At 45.5% G+C, this 14,801-nt stretch overlaps 1 protein-coding gene across 3 annotated transcripts in view; it reads right to left on the bottom strand.

Moving 5' to 3' along the window:
- The window catches only part of AMMECR1 (AMMECR nuclear protein 1), a 117,010-nt gene that overhangs the window by 10,439 nt on the left and 91,770 nt on the right, over positions 1-14,801 (bottom strand). For all 3 annotated transcript variants that reach the window (XR_005451565.1, XM_038747636.1, XM_038747637.1), the window contains one exon: positions 8,307-8,421. Coding sequence is in view for 2 of the 3 variants with exons in the window: in XM_038747636.1 (XP_038603564.1) it covers positions 8,307-8,421 (115 nt within the window). In the remaining variant the exon portion in view is untranslated. The remainder of the gene's footprint in view (positions 1-8,306; positions 8,422-14,801) is intronic.

Here is a 14,801-nt window from a genome sequence, read left to right as displayed (position 1 = left end):
GGTGGAAAGAGCTCCGGCCACATCTCCTGTGGGACCTCGGGCAAGTCACTTCACTTCTCTGTGGCTCAGTCCCCTCAAAAATGGGGAGTCAATCCCTCCTACTTAGACTGTGAGCCTCCACTCCAGCGCTTAATACAGTGCTTGGCACATAGTAAGTGCTTAACAAATACCACTATTATTATTATCATTCATTCATTCATTCAATCGTATTTACTGAGTGCTTACGGTGTGCAGAGCACCCTACAAAGTGCTTGGGACAGTACAGTTCAGCAACTAATAGAGACAATCCCTGCCCACAGCGGACTCACAGTCTGGAATTGTTCCTATTATTCCAGGAAGGCCTTCTTCAGACTTGCCCTGGGCTGGAAAATCTGACCCAACTTCATTTCTGGGGGTCTGGAGTTGGGGGAGAGACAAAATTGAATTTCACCGCGGGAGGGCTCCTGAAACTCCCCAATTCCATTTGGCCCCAGTGCAATGCCTTCAGCTGTGTGACTTTGGGCAAGTCACTTAACTTCTCTGGGCCTCAGTTCCCTCATCTGTAAAATGGGGATTAAGACTGTGAGCCCCCCATGGGACAACCTGATCACCTTGTATCTCCCCAGCGCTTAGAACAGTGCTTTGCACATAGTAAGCGCTTAACAAATGCCATTATTATTATTATTATTATTATTATGCCTTGTGTCCGTGCGGAGGGGCAGGGACCATTTCCCGGGCTCTGGGCTTTGAGAAGGTCGGGAATTTCGCATCCTCAAACCTTCCTTACCCAAACGTGACTTTGTTCGTGGCTTTAAGTCTTCCCGGCGTGCCTCCGATACCAAATAAAAGCTACTACAGTTGGGCAGAAACCCTAAATCACCGACCAGTGTTTGCAGAATCAACTCGGCTTACTTTTCTGGTGGATCCCTAATTCAATATTAAACAACTTTTGGTCCAGTGGAATCGGGGGAGTGACTGTTCTTTAACATAATCTGATTGGGCTTTTAGCAACTGTTAAGTAACATGATTCTCCTTATCGGTAGGAGGAGGAAGGAAACCAGGCAATAATCAGAATCTCACTTCATGGTAAAGGCAGGAGGCGGGGGGGACCGTGGGCTCCTACGGCCCGGCTGGAAAAGGAGAAGATGTACAAAAGAACGGCCCTGCCACATATCCAAAGTGGAATAAGCAGTTTGCCCCCAGATTCACTTCTATTTTATGAGGGTACATGTCAAACTTCAAAATAAAACCATTAAGAGGAGCAGCATGGCACAGTGGATAAAGAAAGGGCCTCGGAGTCAGAACGTCACGGGTTCTAATCCCGCCTCCGCCACCTGTCTGCTGTGCAGCCTTGGACAAGCCGCTCTGCTCCTCTGAGCCTCAATTACCTCATCTTGTAAAATGGGGATGAAGAACGTGAGCCCTATGTGGGACAGGGACTGTGTCCAACCTGATTTGCCTGTATCCATCCCAGTGCTTAGTACAGTGTAGAGTGTACAGTGCACAGAGTAAACGCTTTAAAAATACAGTAATTATAATTACTGTTAAGAAGGACTTCCATGAGGCACACCGAGGCACCCACACAATTCTAAATACAGTTTCCCTGAGAGCTGGCCAAAAGATAAGAGGTTTCTTTTTCGTTCAAAAGCTGAGCAGAGCTATAAATAAAACGTCCAGCGCTCTGCACACAGTAAGTGGTCAATAAATATGACTGATTGATTGAATGAATGAATGCAATCTGAGGAAAACCCAAGGTAAGACGTCCAGATAAGATGATGTGGAATCAGAGAGGCTGAATTTACATTTGCTGAGATCAAGTTTAGAAGGCATGATTTCTAGAGTTCTATTTCGGCTAGAAACAAGTTCGGGGTTACTTTGAAACATTGCCTACCTGATTTTTAAAGTATTTTATAATCTACAGTTTTTCCAATGTTTGGAATGATTAAAATCATTAACATTTCGCAATGCTTGACTATTTAAAACGATCAAAATTCACTCCCAGAGTTTAAAAGGTAATTTAAAAAACATCCCGAGGCCGACAATTCGGTTCGTGGATCACCCAAGACCTCTTGTGTTCCTGTCTCCTCCTGCTACCTAACTTTCTGATTTTCTATAGACCGCTTAGAAGCTCTGATTCCAAGAGCAGACGAGAAGTCAGAACTCAATTCAGTCTGCCTCGCTGGTTTTCAGCAGCTTCGGAATAACATTTGGAGGGGAAAAACAGGCATCTCTGATCTTAAATGACGTGTTCGGCCTAGTGGCTACAGCCCCGGGCCGGGAGTAAGGAGATCTGGGTTCTAGTCTGGGCTCGGCCACTTGCCTGCGCTGTCACCTCGGGCAAGTCACTTCACTTCTCTAGGCCTCCGTTTCTTCAGCTGTAAAATGGGTACTCTCTACTCTCCTTCCCCTTCAGACTGCAGGCCCCTTTAGGCCATTTTTTCAGTCTTACAGTCTCAGAAATCAGAGATTTAAGGCTTAGACTTAAGGCAAAGCAGAATGACTGTTCTGTTTGTTTTCTGCTTTTACTCCAGAGGAACCTAGGGTGGCTTTCCTTCCAGTGCCTAACTGGGGAAGTTTGTGGGGTTAAGATGAAACCTACAACCACAATTCATAAAAGGTAAGGGAAACGACACCCCTCCCACAAACCCACCCCCGAAAACAGCTACTTACAAACTGTTCTTTGCTCTCCGAACAAAAGAGACACAGAAGTTCCCTCTGGTGCTTACTATTTGAGGGTGGCGGTCAATATGTCCCCGTCGTGAGGGAAACCCAATCCCCCTTCTGCCTCTGCATGGTCACCCTGAGATTGCTGGGCAGTTCAGTCTCCATGGCCCGATTCTCGGCCGAAGGACCAATTAGCGCCAAAGACGTTCACCTCTGCTCGCCAAGAACCCCGGACTGCCAATTTATTTCACATGGGCCACTCACTGAACAGGAATCTATCTGATGGTCTCTCCTTTTAACCAACCCTCTTTGCTGGACTAGTCAAACAAACGGTGGCTAGGCAAGAAAGACCACTTTAGGCAATATCTGAAACATCCACTCATCTGTCCATCCCTCATCCCTGACCTTAAAAGAACAATCAAACAAGCAAAAAAAAACCACGGGCAATACCTGAACAGAGAACAGCCAAGAAAGAGGAGTTTTCTCCTCTTCTCCCAATAGGCAAGGGAGAAGGGCAAGTATGTTCACGGAATGCTGGGATCCAAGTCAATTTCTAGTCCTCTTGTTTTGTACAGTAGAGAGTGGGACTAAAAAAAGTACTTGATACAAATTTTCCCAAGAGCTTAGGGAGCATCTCTCTTTGAAAACCTGACGCTCTTTAGTTTCGAGCGGAAACTCAATCGATTTGAAATCAGATAGGATGAGCTGCTTCAGAATAAGACACCTGGTACACATTCAGAGTTCTTACAAATTATCCCTATTGTTTTGACAAGGGAATGAGGAAGGAAGAACGATGGAAGGAAAGAAAGGAAGCAATTTAGGTTTGCCCTGCAGAGTCATTTAAGAAGCTCTCCTCTGCTGAGCACATTTTGGCCTGTAAGATTTAAGTGGGCTCAGTCAGAAATTTAGAATCATTATCTTGGTTTTGTTCGGACTAGCTGTGCCTGAAATGTAATTACCTTGGTGGTGTCTCCCTGGAGATACGTTTCAGACACCTGATTCAATATTAAGACCTGTCAGGGATCCGGGGTGGAATACCCGACTTGTACTTCCCAAGTGCTTAGTACAGTGCTCTGCACAGGGTAAGCGCTCAATGAATACGATTGATTGAATGAATGAATGAATGAATACCCCTTTCAGTTAAAGGATTTCACATACGAGCACGAATCTGGGGGTCTGCACTGGGAAGAATCCTGTAGCCCAGCATGTTTTGCCAGATTGACTTCAAGAAAATGCCCCCTGATGAAGGCCCTCTACTGAGACTTGAGATAACGCTTTCTCGGAACCAAGATCAAATGAGAACTTTTTGACGGAAGAGGGTGAAGACAAACAGGCAAACTGTACTGGGGAGGGCTCTGGCTGTGATGTCAGTAGAGAGGGATGCTGAAAAAATCTCCCCTGCGGTGGAAGGAAGTAGGGGACTCGGCTGGAGAAAGAGACGAGAATGGGCTGAAAAAGACTTAAAGGCTTATGCCATTCTAATTCCCCACTCCTGGAGGTTATTAGAGAGGGAGAAGTTGGGGTTATTCAAAGGTACACCCCTGTAGCCAGAGTCACCCTTGTACTGCCTGCCTTGTCACTCCCGGGGCAGACAGATGGTTGGACTGGTGGTTTTATTTGCTCTTTTGGACCTGCCTCCCCGCCAATCTTCTGACACATTCAGTGGTTATTGTAAATGTATCCTATCTACAGTTTCAGGAAGCAAAGGGCCATTCTTCCAGACCGCCCTAGAGTTCCTGAAGGAGACTGCTGCAACCTCCCTTTTAGCGCAATGAGGGTTGCGGTTGGGGGGAGAGGGGTATATGTCAAGGAGTCAGTTCTTGAATGCACAGTGGAAACTTAAAGACAGAAACTCCGATCCCTGGAAAATACCGTGAAAACCCTTTCATGGATTTCCAGGAAAAGCCTGATGGTGGTGAAAGCCACCTGGGAATCTTTAAGAGGGGACAAGGTAGTAAATCCAGGAGCAATCGGTCAATTAAATGAGGGAAGGGCTAAATACAAAGGCTCAGAACCTGCTTCATAATGCAAAGATGGTATCTTCCCTATGTGGGGATCTTTTGGGACATTTAATCTGAGCAAAGTTAGAAAAATAAAGTTCCTTTAAAAGGGAAAGACAGCATCAATTTGGAAAAACAAATCACGTGGGACCAAAAGACCATAAAGCTGTGCCAAGCAATAGTCCGTTCAGCCCTGAATTCTACTGCCGATGGAGGCAAAAGTAAGGCTACTTGGGGAAACAGTATGTTTGCCAGTGACTCCACAGGCTGGGTAAGGGATGTGTCATCTAAAATCCCAAACTTCTCTCTTGAATCACCTTTTCAAGACTAGCTAAACCCTTCTCTAACCTCCTAACATCCCTGCCTTTTCCCCTCTCATTCCGCCACCTATACCTCCTAAAAACCTCTCTTCGACCGACATTTCCCATCTTCACGGTATTTGGTGCTTCTCAAACTTGTGAAAAAAATTCTTCCTTTGGGTTGGGGAGAACCTGTCACCTTTTTGCTCAATCGTTCCCCCCACCAAGTCTGGAGGCCGCAGGGTGGAGTGAGAAACCTTTCCTTTTTTCTTAATGGCATTTATTAAGCGCTCACTATGTGCAAAGCACTGTTCTAAGCGCTGGGGAGGTTACAAGGTGATCAGGTTGTCCCACGGGGGAGGGCTCAGTCTTAATCCCCATATTACAGGTGAGGTAACTGAGGCACAGAGAAGTTGTGACAAATGGCGGAGCCAGGATTTGAACCCATGACCTCTGACTCCAGAGCCCGGGCTCCTTCCACTGAGCCATGCTGCTTCTGTGTTTTTCCCATCCTCACCTATCATCACAATTCTTTCTGCCTTGGCTTCTCTAACCTTTGCCGGCTGTCCCCATAAGGGAGCTGATCTGGCCTCTGATTCTTGTGGCTGCCTCTTTCGATACAGCTTCTCTCTCCGTCCCTACTCTGGCCGTCAGGGATCTAGTGACGGAATTGCCCTTTGGATGACAGGCATGGGTGAATTCATGCTTTCACATGACACAGATCTCTGCTTTCTATGTCCTTCCTGATGAAGCTCAGCCAAGAGTTTACTCTCCACTGAGGGGATGTCACCGCTGAAAAATCTCTCTTCAGCTGGAAAGAAACCTAGAAACGAGACTTGCCCTCTTCAGAGCCCAGAACACACTCCTTAGTCAGGTCTTCAAATATCATCACTGCAAGCTGCCTGGATCTGTAGTTGGGAAACCTTTTGACTACTCTCGGCAAATTGACAAATGAGCTCCACCACAATCCAATGGCTGACACCTAAATCCCAAATTCTGCTCCCAGCATTGATGCTCATTTGTCTCAACTTGAAAACGAACAGCTAAAAAGCTGATCTTTGGGTCAGGTCCGAACCACATTTCCGAACACTTGATAAAATTTCTGGACCCGTGACCAAAATACGGATGGCAGACCCCCTAACGATAAAGGAAAGGCACTGGAACCGGGCTCTCTATTTTTACAGATTCCTGAAAAGTACTTCGGAAATGGCTTAAAATAATGAAGTGGCTTTTCTGATAGCAAATTTACTCTTAAATCGAGAGACATGCGAACGAGTTACCTTCAGGTACTTCATTAAGCCAGGAAAAATAAGTGTTTATAACAGAAGTGTGCTGGCCCACTCTTGGAAACAAAGTTGTAGCTCTTTTGCTTAATAGGAAATTCCACCCAATAGGTGGCACCTGTCAAATAATTTAGAAAACTTCCATTATCTTTTGCATTTCCGTGCCTTGCACTAGAAGTGGCAATCTGACTCAAAACTGACAGGCTGGATAATACAATTATCAGTTGCTGCCCCTTGCCACATATGGTCGGTCACCCCGAGCCTGGTCACACAAGTGCTGTCATTTCAAGTGCACTTTTTCATCATTAACTCCTGGTGACAAATATCCTTGAGTGTACTTTTCACAATGTTGGGCAAAACCATGAAATTTCTCCCTAACCACAGTCAGCCCAGTGCCAGACAAAACTGAGCTGGCAGAAAGGGCAAAGATGGTAACCAGGAATCAGCTCTGGCATGAAGATAGACTGAATAGACTAGGGTTCTCTGGTCTGCAAAGATGAAAGAGGACAGATGCCATCAACAAAAGTTTCAAAATCCTCAAGGATATGGAACAGGACGAACGAGGAACTGGTGTCCCCCAGGACTTGGAGGGACCCTGAAGTCAGGGAGGAGGAAACAAAAAAAAAGTATTCCCCACTGCCCCGAAAGTCACAGTCATGGGATTCATTTCCACAGGGAGTTGGCAGGTGGAAAAGGCCAAAAGGTTCAAGAAGTGTCGGGATAAATTCATGGGGAGGGGGAGATTCGAGGTGGCTTTTAAAAAGATTTGGGAGAGGAGTGAGGGAAAATGCTAGGGTGTGACTATTAGAGGGAAAAGGTTAGGGATGTTAAAGGTGAATTATCACACTCTTCCTCCAAACACCTTCAGTTGCCAGGTGGAGACGGAACCCCAGATGACTCAGGGTGGCCTACATTCTGTCCCGGTGATGAACAACTGGTCCCATCAGGCCGCTTCACCCCGTCAAGTGGCCTCACCGAAAATACCTCTAATCGTAGGGTGCCCGGAAGAAGAAGAGTACTATGGGGCCCCAATGACAGCAATGCGATCAATTCCAGAGAGTCCAAGGGCAGGTGGCAGGAGGGGAACCTCTGGAGATTCAAATACTGCTAATGAAGGAATTGGGGAGGAGGAACGTTTCCCTCCCAGAGACTAGGAGGCCCAAGTCTCACGGCCCCGAAAAAGGAGAAACGATACAGCAAAAAACACACTAAGGATAGCCCTGGGGTCGGAGTTCTGATCGCTCTTAAAACGTGCTAACTATCCGAGTGAGAGATACTTGAATTCTGAAGGAAATCTGTCACACTGTGTGTTCTTAAAGAGGGGAAGACATACACCCATCGTGCCTCCCATTAGATCAAATCAGCTGCGTGTTGGAAAAGGTTCTTGAATCTTTTGGCCTGGGACTGATCCTCTGCATTAGAGTTTTTCAAATGAGCTTTAACAGTGCATCACCAATGGGTCACGAGGAGTTAAGAGACAGGGCCAACTTGGGTTCGGGGACCGTCTTGACGGCAGCTCCCGCAGTAAAGCCAACGGCGCTCAGTTTTAGAGGTCGAGGGCCCCCTGAAACGATGGGGAACAGTCCAAATCCCCAGAAAAGGCCTTGTCCCGAGAACGGAAGACCAGTCTAGAATCGAGCCAATCAGTTGAGCACATTGCGACTGACCTTTCTTGGCAAATTTGACCCTGCTAAACGACTACCTCGCTTCAACGGATGATTTGGAAATCACCAACGTAGCCCTGTCCCGGCAGCACTCGATCGTCTTAAGGCTAATTATTCAGCTGCTGGGGAATCCGAGCCTCTCATTCCTATTCCCCGACAGACTCCTTTCTTCCCCACCCTCATGCTCACCCCAACGCTTGTCAGCAGGAAGCCACAGGAAAATGCTGAGAAATAACATCATGGTTTAGGAGTGGGGTAAAGTCTGGCGGGAGAGAAGGTAGAGGCTACCAATTAAAACGAGGCCTTGGACTTTTAACCATCAAAGTAATCAAGCAGTAGCTGAAAGATGGTATCTTCTGGCCAAGGTTCTCTCTGGTTCCACCCTTTTCTAAGTGAAAAGTTTTTTTGAGGCCTTACCTCCCAATCCAAGTAATCGCAGACATCTTCGAAGTTAGTGAGCAGAGACACTGAGCAAAAAAGCCGTGGCAGTTCGTCCCTTGTCATCGGGGGAAAACGGCTATCTTTAAGGGCACTGCGGAGACAAAACAGATTTTAAAAGTACCGTTGTGTATGCCGTGCTGAACATTTAAATGCAGAATTCATTCTAAAAAGACAAGAGAGCATCCCGAGTGAGATTCCCGAGTGACTACTAATTGCCACATGACTTTTGGGCATGAGTGTAATATATGGACTTCTTAGAGTTATCCTTTTTTCCCCCCCTTGCAGACAGATTCTGCTTGCAGACTTCTTGGCTGGCCAACTCCGAAGGCCTCTTTGACTGTAAATAGTGGCGGATTAATTACATTTCCCAGGCAGTCACTTCCATGGATTTCCTCATTAATGAGGAAATCGGATGATACTTGCTATGACACTAAAGGGCCCATTTGGGAGTTGGTCCAGTGGGACTAGCTTACTAGAACAGGGAAGGATTCGTGAATTCGTTTTGGGGAGAAAAAAAATATGTCATGCTAGAAAAACAGAGGTTCATGTGGTGCCAGTCAGTTGCAATAGCAGAGCACAAAAAGAGTCTGGTGAAAGATTTAATTTGGATCTGTTCAAACAAAGCAAGTCAATTTGTTCAAACAAAGGAAGCCATTGACAAGTACACTAAGATCTCGGGAGAAAAACAAAACATTCATGCAGTTTACAAACATTTTAAGATGCATCTCAGAACGGGTAAACTTCACGAAGCTGGGGCTATCTTGGGAAATATAAAGAGAAGTAACACAGAACAGTAATCCTGTCTGTTCTGTGGACCTGAAAGCAGTATCAGATTCTGGGGTGAGCGGTATAAAAGCCATAGGCTTTAGACCATAATCTTTCTTCCTACCAGTTTGGGAGAGTAACTGCAACTCCGCGTTTTTAATCTCCAAAAAGGCACTTCCCTGTTAAACTCTAAACCAAACACACCTCTGAGATCTCATTACACAAAAGCTTCCAGCACCATTCATCTGCCAGTGGGAAAGAATGATCCCAACTTAAGGCCTGGGTGGCAGAAACCTCAACAACTGCATTAACAGACACAGAATGACTAACACCCAAAAATGACTGCCCCTGGAAACAGTTCTATATTCCTCCCTTCTTTGCTCACTTCCTCCTCATTTGCTCCAATTTTTGGATTCATTCATTCCCTGCATCCATCTCACTTTCAAGAATTCATTGTAGGAGGAATGTTAATTCTATTTATTCTGACGATTCTGACACCCGTCTACATGTTTTCTTTTGTTGTCTGTCTCCCCCTTCTAGACTGCGAGCCCGCCGCTGGGTAGGGACTGTCTCTATATGTTGCCGACTTGTACTTCCCAAGTGCTTAGTACAGTGCTCTGCACACAGTAAGCGCTCAATAAATGACTGACTGAATGAATGTTCATTCCATCCTGTGCACAGCTGCACCGAAATGGTCTCTGCCGAGAAAGGGGCCAGGATCGACAAGGGAAAGGCTAGTACTTCCCAAGTGCTTACTACAGTGCTCTGTACACAGTAAGTGCTCAATAAATACGATTGATTGATTGATTGATTGATAGTAAGTAAAGGTACCTTATCCACTTAGCTATAATTACCCCACTTTTTCCATGACTTCTGAAACATTCAACTGGGGTGGGGTCAGATGAGAATGAAGTCTAGCAATAAGGGAAGGAGGAGACAAAGGGAAAGAAGAAAAATAGGAGGAAGGGAGGGGACTAGAAAGGTAGAAGACACTTGAAACAGCATCTCCTGCAGACCACATGCATAGAATGAGCTAGCCATGCTCCTCACTCTGTTGTATCGGTCAGTTCTTCCCTGATCCAAGGCAGCCTTAGAGAGGCGTACCCCCTAGCCACCCACCCCGCTTTCACTGCTTGCCGTTGGGTGGCACAAAAAATATTTTTGCAATTTCCTCCTCAAAAATGGGGCGAGGGTAGTTTATGTGGTGCAAACAATTCTGCAAGTAAATGCGGTAGAATCCCACACTAGGCGAACTATGGCTAACTTGAAATTTAGTGACATTAGTTTCCAGCCTTTGGGGCTTGGGTTCATTTGCACATTTTCCTTGCGTTTTCAGAATCATTTACCAAAGAAACGTGAGGAAGGAGAGGAGGAGGGAAGAAGAGTCTTGCACACAGACCAGAAACAAGAAAGAACAAAGTGAGGACAAGGGGATTTCCATTTGTCTTTCCCAAACAAAGAACATCGATCGTTAAGACGATATACAATGTGATTCATTCACTCACTCGATAATATTTATGGAGCGCTTACAATATGCAAAGCACTGCACCAAGCGTTTGGGAGAGTACAATCATTCCCTGCCTACAACAAGCTTACAGTCTACAGAGGGAGACATTAATATAAATAATGTAAGTAAATGTGACTGCATTGTCAAACTCTAAAGGTTCTCTTCTCATCTCAAGCTACTACAGTGCTCAATCCTCTGTGCACTGAAAAAGAGCCCTAAATAATATCCAGTTAGGTAACACCAAAATTAAATTGAGCTGACTTTATGACAGCAGAAATAGAAAACAGGCCCATCATCATGGAGATATTTCCCTTTCAGGCAAGGCCTTTCTTTCCGGCATGCTCATTCCAGAGCCAAGGACTTTTCATTATACTAAACAGCACTGAAAAATCCTAATAGGTGAACAGCTCTCAATGTCATTATTGCAAGAATAATGGGCAAAGATGACAGAAGGTCTCGTTCGGCATAGCTGTGTAACTGAAGGAAAGGGATGTTACCTTGGTCGTGACTATCTGAACAACAGGGAGCAGAGGCTAAGCAGGGCTAGAATACCTGATTACAGTAAAACTCTTCTTACAACTGCAGAAAGTCCCAGTGGCTTTTGATACATATTTAATTAGCATCTATAGGGCACTTTCCATACCAGCCCAGGACCTGCAAAGGTGAATCACGGGCAATAAGAAAATCAATGAAATGGAATGGGAAGCCTTCACTCTGCTATGGAAATGGGAAACCCCTTTCTTATTTTCACTGCTGCCTGACCATAAGCTGGTCTATTCTCCACTGCAATGGACAGGTAAGAAAGACCTGAATAAGCAATTATATCCAAAATGGGTGCACTCCCAAGAATCTCCCTAAGAAAAATTAAGATCCTGGAAACGCTCGATTTATGTTTCAAGTGAGGATGAATGGCACTAAATTTACACTAGTTCAGCTTTACGAAACACTGGTTTCAACTTTACGATGCTAGTCTCCCTTATGGGGCCTTGGCTCTAGGGGTGGGATGGTGGTTGGGGGTGGTGAGGATGATGGGATGGACCAGCAGGAACCACAGAGGAATAGGGAACAAATTAAGAAGCTGTGAGGGTGGGAGAAATGGGGGAGAAAGTTGAAAGAGCAAAGAGGCGGGTCGGGGGAGAGCACAGGAGGCCAGGGACAGTGAGATGGGCTACTTGATCACAGGCAGAGCCAACAGAGAATTGTCATAAAGTCACTTTACTTTCAATGATGTAAAAGTCAGCTGGCTAACTTGTTATGCACCCTCACGGGCTTAATATGCATGCATTCATTCTACTACAGAGCAACCACCCAATTCTCAGTCACTTTGGTAACAAAATGCTTCACAAAATGCTTTTTTTGGTAGGATTTGCAGTTGTCAAGCCGGACGTCATCTCCCAGCTAGAGGAAATGAAAAACCCGTGGGACCGGAATCTTCTGTGAACTGTCGATAGAGAGACAGACCCCAAGAGACCCCAACACAGAAATGGAGACCCTCTCACAGGTGAGTGTAGGGATCTCATGAAGAAAAATGGGTGGACCGCATTTGCTGGGACAGTGAATACCCGTCTACTTGTTTTGTTGTCCGTCTCCCCCTTCTAGACTGTGAGCCCGTTGTTGGGTAGGGACCGTCTCTGTTGCCGATTTGCACTTCCCAAGCGCTTAGTACAATGCTCTGCACACAGTAAGCGCTCAATAAATACAACTGAATGAATGAATGAATGTGACCTTGAACAAGTCACTTCACTTCTCTGTGCCTCAGCTTCCTAACCTATAAAATGGGGATCAAGATTGTGAGCCCCAGATGGGGCAGGAACTGTGTTCTTGTATCAACCCCAGTGCTTAGTACAGTGCCTGGCACATATTAAGTGCTTAACAAATACCGTTAAAAAAAAACAAAACCCAATAGACCAGCCGGCTTTGTGAACATTCAAGTACCAATACCATTGTTCCCATGGAGTGCCTGGACATTAAGGAAAAAGGGAAAGCGCCACCTCCCTATTCTTATCCCAAAAACTCTGCACTGGAATATGAAGAAGTTGAAGTAACGCAGGGTCTGGAAACTCTGGACAAGAGGGAGGCGAAAAGGAATTAGACGTGAAATACTTCTATACTCATCATAACAATACATTTGCATTTTAGCGGAGATTATTTGAATTAATCAACCCTCTCACCATGCCTGACCACCTCAATCATCTAACCAAAAAGAGATTCCACTGACCAGCCAATCAGTTTTCAGGACAAGTGGAGACTAATTAAAACTGACCAGCAAATCCTTCCTTGAACAGGATGGAAAATAACCAGTTGAGCACAAATTAGGCTGAGGCAAAAACAATTTCTTTTTATGGAGGTCGCTAACCTACAGTTTTCAAATCCTGCTATTTAAAGGGCGCTTCTGCAGTGGCCACCAGGCCCTGCTCTCCAGTCCTGGCGCCTTTTATGGCGACTCTGAATCTTCAAGCCCCCTGGATGGGATACTCCACTGATTATTCCGTGAAGAGCCAATAAAGTGAGGGGATCCACCTTTGAGAGAGACCTAGGCTACTAGTTGCGCAGTTCTGCCAGAACATGTTTGGACCGAACAGGCCAGGAGAATCAGAGAAAGCCCCTCGGATCACGGGCATCTGCGTGACGTGAGGTGCCGAGCTGCGGCTGAACGTCCGCAGGTTGCATCGATGCATCCGGTAACGGGGGTTCTTTGATGTGGGGCCCTGCAAGGACACTACCCCCGGACAACTGGAGAACTGGGTCCCAAATCTTAATGCCACATTGAAACAATTTTCCTTTCACCTGGTGAAGTGCTGGCACCCCACACTCAGAGAGTAGAGCTGAGGCAGTTTTCAATACTCAGTGATGCCTTCAAATCCATTTTTCCCCAGTAAACACTGAATAACACGGACAGAATGAAGTAGCGTGACCTAGTGGATAGAGCACGGGCTTGGGAGTCAGAAGGACTCCCAGCTCCACTACTTGTTTGCTGTGTGACCTTGGACGGGTCACTTAACTTCTCTCTTCCTCAGTTACCTCATCTGTACAAAATGGGGATTAAGACTGTGAGCCCCACGAGGGACATGGACCGTGTCCAACCTGATTAGCTTGGATCTACCCCAGCGCTTAGGACAGCACCTGACGCATAGTAAGTCCTTAACAAATACCATAAAAAAGAAAATGAGCTTCCACGCTAAGGAAGTTGGAAATGCAACCGTGTGACTGACTGGTAGGTAAGGAGAGACGCTTACAAGATGGAAAATTATGAGAAAAGCTTCAAAATTCGCTTTGGCAGATAAACAGCAATAAAACTGGAAGCTGTAGACAGAAAGTCTGCAATAAATAACATGGTTGGGTTTTAAGTGCATAATAATACCTTAAACGAGTTCCAGAGTGCTTCTCCCTAAGGACTTTAAATGTTTTACAGACACTTAATGAGTCCCTCCACCAATCCTGAAGCACAGGTAGATATTATGACCATTTTACAGATGTGAAGCCTGGCCTAAAGATGAAGAGATTTGTGGAAGATCAGAGGCAGACCAGGGAATAATTAAAAAAAAAATCACTTCAAACTCTTGAGGGCAGAGACTGCAGTGACTCATCAAGAGCTATCCTGGGCCCCTGGCTTATTGCTTATTGATTTTACCCACTGACTGATTCACCACTTTTTTCTCATGAACCAACATTTCCTAAAACGGACCCAAGGAAACCTCGGGGCAAACGCCCCCAAATTCCAAAGTTCACAGAGGAGTTTTCGGGAATGGGGGTCAGGAGTTGCAAGTCGGGACAGGCCAAGAATGGAAAGATGCGCTGACGAGAAGAAATACCGATAACTACTAGAAGACCAGCAGAAGAAGCCTTGGTGTAAAAGCACAAAATGTGTTTAGGAAAATGTAATTGGGCACCGAGAGTGAATTGGCAGAAAACATCCGGGAATCACTGAGAACAGTGTTGGCTGATCCGTAAGGCTGTTGTTTACAAATAATTTTCCTGAGGAATGTATGAAACACAAGCTTGAGCCTTAGTATCTTCAGGCTACACAGTTCTTTTCCCTAGCGATACAAAAAGGTGGATGGGAGAGGTCAAAAGTTAAGGTTTCCACAGAGAGGTCAAAATAATTTTAAATTACTAGCATTTCTGGTCAGATCCTTTGCAAGAGGAGATGGCTTACTTGCTAGGCAAAAGGATATCAATTTTATTTTACTTAAAGCTAA

Source organism: Tachyglossus aculeatus, chromosome 6 (assembly GCF_015852505.1).
Source record: "Tachyglossus aculeatus isolate mTacAcu1 chromosome 6, mTacAcu1.pri, whole genome shotgun sequence".
Taxonomy (NCBI): Eukaryota; Metazoa; Chordata; class Mammalia; order Monotremata; family Tachyglossidae; genus Tachyglossus; species Tachyglossus aculeatus.
Note: the sequence above shows the minus strand (reverse complement) of the source record. Positions and strands in the feature narration are given on the sequence as shown.